The following is a 1,612-nucleotide window of genomic DNA, read 5'->3' on the forward strand; positions in this document are numbered from 1 at the left end:
GGATGGATGGATGGATGGATGGATGGATGGATGGATGGATGGATGGATGGATGGATGGATGGATGGATGGATGGATGGATGGATGGATGGAAAGGCACTATATAATAAAGAACAATGATGGCCTGAAAACAAATTGGGGGGTTTTAACACAATACCTCTAGTGAAAAAATTAAATACTACTTAGACATTCCTCATCGATACATATATTTATTCAAAATAAATACTATGTAAGCCCTTCAAACAAATTTAAAATACATTTTACATATATTGGACAAATTTAAATGTTCCTTTATGGAACAAACCCTAATAACTAAAGAAATATGATGATGTGTAAATTATTGCTTTTTTGTCCCACTTCATCCTATTAAATTGTTTGGCACTTCTGTTTAAAAGCAAAAAAAAGGACAACAAAGATAATAGTAGGTGGTCATTGTTTTTCTTTGATAATTTTTCTAAACCAAGAAGGATTTAAGAAGCAAATGATGTGAATCACTTTGCTAAGATAATTGTGTTCCTATAGCTATACAAACGTGCAAAAAATATAAAATGTACAGGATGTGTGGATTTGCTTCACATCACTAAACACAAAATAAAATGCAGACAAGCTGAAGCACCCCAAATCACATCAGCCCCTGCTTTATCTCCCAAGACCTCTCACTCATCCAGTCTTTGGCTTGGCCCACAGTGGAACGCTCTTTGCCCAGAACTGAACAGAGCTTAGCCACTTTAGGCTGATTTCTATCCAGGTAGTCCTGCGTATCTTTGACTAGCTGATCCAGCGTCTCTGGGCGATTCTCATCTAAGGAAACCTCCGCATTTAGCATGGGGTTGAAGCGGAAGTAGACATCTGGGGGAAGCAATTCATCCAGGAGAGTGTGGACCCCTTCTGTGTCCGTGGCGCTGGTGATCAGATTGTTGATTTTGGTTAGCAGACTTGTGGAGGTAGTAGGGCCCCTCTTGACCCTGTCAAAGCGCCCCGTGCCAAGGGACAGCACACACTTAAAGGGTTGGTTGGGCCACAACAAACGGCTCTCGTGAATAGACAAGGCACAGGGATTGTTCAGGATGATTCCTCCATCCTACAGTGACAGAGGATGCAATGGTTTCGCTTAGTGAAGCAGATTTAAATCCACACATATGCTTTACAGTTCATAGGAACCCAAAAAGTCAATCAAGCATTCATGCTCAAATTTCACCATAATCAGTGAAAAGATATTAAAGGTCAGCATGTATGTCACTGCTTGCTAAGGAATTAAAGCAAAACAAAGTAATTTATGAGTGGTCTTAGGGGCAGGATAGATTCCTAAATACTACATGAAGAAATTAAATTGTTCAACCTGATGGATGTCACTTTGTAAAGGGAACTCCTCAAAGTATCCAGGTGCAGCTGAAGATGCACGCACTGCCTGCCACATGGCATGGCTTGATTCCCCTGCATAGCGGCTGAGGCATCCTGGTTTGTGGTTGTAGTTGCGAAATACAAAAGCCTTGGGGCCTGTACCCCAGTTAACCACTGCACTGACAGCTGAAACCTAAGAGACAAATGCTTTGTTGTAAATTTAAAAATTGTCCAGTTTTACCTATAATATTGCTTCTGAGAGAAATTTTTTTT

General features: G+C 40.4%; 1 protein-coding gene across 1 annotated transcript; it reads right to left on the reverse strand.

Moving 5' to 3' along the window:
- Window positions 1–240: 240 nt before the first annotated feature.
- LOC107081515 (calcium-independent phospholipase A2-gamma-like) lies at window positions 241–1,532 on the reverse strand (the record flags this gene model as incomplete). Its single annotated transcript, XM_015369680.1, has 2 exons — window positions 241–1,079; window positions 1,338–1,532. Coding segments are annotated over 2 exons (654 nt in total), but the record flags the coding sequence as incomplete, so codon positions are not given.
- Window positions 1,533–1,612: the final 80 nt, after the last annotated feature.

The sequence above is a fragment of the Cyprinodon variegatus genome, unplaced genomic scaffold, assembly GCF_000732505.1.
Source record: "Cyprinodon variegatus isolate N-32 unplaced genomic scaffold, C_variegatus-1.0 Scaffold5864, whole genome shotgun sequence".
Lineage (NCBI taxonomy): Eukaryota > Metazoa > Chordata > Actinopteri > Cyprinodontiformes > Cyprinodontidae > Cyprinodon > Cyprinodon variegatus.